The 2,049-nt window shown below is 40.4% G+C and overlaps 1 protein-coding gene across 1 annotated transcript in view; it reads right to left on the bottom strand.

The window, feature by feature from the left end:
* Positions 1–2,049, bottom strand: part of LOC118334851 (choline transporter-like protein 5-B) — a 42,229-nt gene that overhangs the window by 10,699 nt on the left and 29,481 nt on the right. Inside the window, exons 16-20 of the mRNA XM_035670923.1 lie at positions 1,411–1,505; positions 887–990; positions 709–782; positions 512–582; positions 262–350 (exon numbers count right to left, since the gene is read on the bottom strand). Coding sequence (XP_035526816.1) covers positions 262–350; positions 512–582; positions 709–782; positions 887–990; positions 1,411–1,505 — 433 coding nt within the window. The remainder of the gene's footprint in view (positions 1–261; positions 351–511; positions 583–708; positions 783–886; positions 991–1,410; positions 1,506–2,049) is intronic.

Below are 2,049 nucleotides of genomic sequence, written 5' to 3'. Positions count from 1 at the left end.
ATATATATATATATATATGTGATTATGATATATGAAATTGTATAGCTCACCCTGAAATTCTTACCCTAACCACTCTTTCTCCTCATGCATAAACCTAACCAACCAAACCAATGAAGACGAGTACAAGCCAATCAAGGCCAGAGTAGGGCAGGTTATGACTTTGCCATCTTGAGAAAAAAATTGGCGTACAGGAAAGGAGAAAGTTGACAGAGGATCTGTACAGAGCAGGAAAGTGTGAGCGTGTGTGTTTGTGACTCTAACCAGTAGGGGGACCCAGTAGTAGTTGAGGTTGGGCACTTCCTCCTGGATAACAGGGATTTTCCTAGTGAAGAAGAAGAATGCAATCACACCTGAAACACAAACACAGACACACACTCAGTGACACACTGTCTTGCAGTCTGTGTTTGCTTGTTGGGGGTAAGACACAAGCATTGGAAGTGGTAATGTGGAACATAAAGATGAGAGTGGCTCGACCAATGTAAGACATGGCAAGACTTTTATTGTCCCTTACCAACTCCTCCTGCTATCAGGATTTTGCCCAGAAACAACAGAAAGTCTGTCACTCTGTCCAGAACTGCAACCCTGTAGGCAGAATCAGAGAATTCAGCCTTACCTTTCCCATAAAGACTCAAATGATCTGAAACATGTGTCCACGTGCTAACAAAAAAGGCCAAATGAGAATTAGTGGACGATCTAAAATCTCCGTACCTGACCACATTCCTCATCAGAAGGAAGAAGGCTTCTCTGGCTGAGGTACACAAGTTCTTACCATAGATCGCCACCTGGTGGAGAAGTGACAAAAACAGCTATCACAACAGCACTTGGTTATTAACATCTAGTATTCATACTGCTCATGCTAAAAAAAACTCCACTTTAACCTACTCACCATGATATAAGCATTATGATTCATGTAGCGTATTAATTTTTCCAAACACCAGAAGCAGCATTTCAGACAGTGCATTATGAACCTGGACAGGCTGTTGTCAATACCTACACGGATAAACATGTACAAGATCAGTAAAGGGTTAATAGCAAATACAGCAGCAGGCAGACAGGATCAGATCAAAGATTCAGATAGAAATACAGTACAGACTAACAAGTCCACAACAGGCAAACAATGGTGACTGAAATGAAATCCAGTTAACAACATACAGACAGATAACTAAGGCTAGAATGCAAAGGCATGAAGCGTGAAAGCTAAACTTTACAATTTGGCAAGGAGTGGGAACAGGTGTGTGGACAATCAGCTGATGGGGAAAGGAGGTAAAGGACCAGGACATCTGGTGGACAGCTGAAAGATGGCAGGTCTGGGGAGTTTGAGGATAGTACATGGCCTGGGAGAAGTCAGCATGGCTGGAGGAAGGGACAAAGGAGCAGATGTAACAGGACTGTGTGTGTGTGTGTGAGAACCTTTTAGTTTCTGCTCCAGGTATTCCAATATGATCCGGATCAGTTGGACAACTGACAGAATTAGAGCTCCAAATGCCAAAGATCCTGTGTGATACCTGAAGAAAGGCAGAGGAAGAGCTCAATATATTATATATTTGTGATCAGATTTCATACAAAGTCAATGCAAAGACACGTACTCGGGAAATTCTTATTCTTTAGAGTTGAAAATATTACTTTCTGAGCAAATAATTTGTGTGTATTGCTGGCTTTTGCAGTGTGCATTGGAGAGCTAGAGAGAGAGCTGCTGCTCAACGTAAAACTATTTAAATAAAGTAAAATCAAGGAGTAGTCATAAAAACCTAATAAAAATTAAAACTACTCTACAGTAGCACAAAATAAAAGTGTGGACAGTTAAATATCAGGTCTCTGATCTCTAAAGCTGTTCTAGTGCATCCGCGCTCCTGGCCCGTACTCTTATTTTCTGTCTGAATTCTCAGAGTTTTTATCAAGTTCTTAAATCAGATAAAGTAATTATTGTAGGTGATTTTAATATTCATGTGGATGTTGACAATGACAGCCTTAGTAACGCATTTATCTCATTAATAGACTCAATTGGCTTTTCAGAGTCAGAGTGTAAATAAACCCACTCATTGTTTTAAT

Source organism: Morone saxatilis, unplaced genomic scaffold (assembly GCF_004916995.1).
Source record: "Morone saxatilis isolate NCDOM2014 unplaced genomic scaffold, NCSU_SB_2.0 Contig23, whole genome shotgun sequence".
Lineage (NCBI taxonomy): Eukaryota > Metazoa > Chordata > Actinopteri > Moronidae > Morone > Morone saxatilis.
This window is presented reverse-complemented; position numbering and strand designations above follow the sequence as displayed.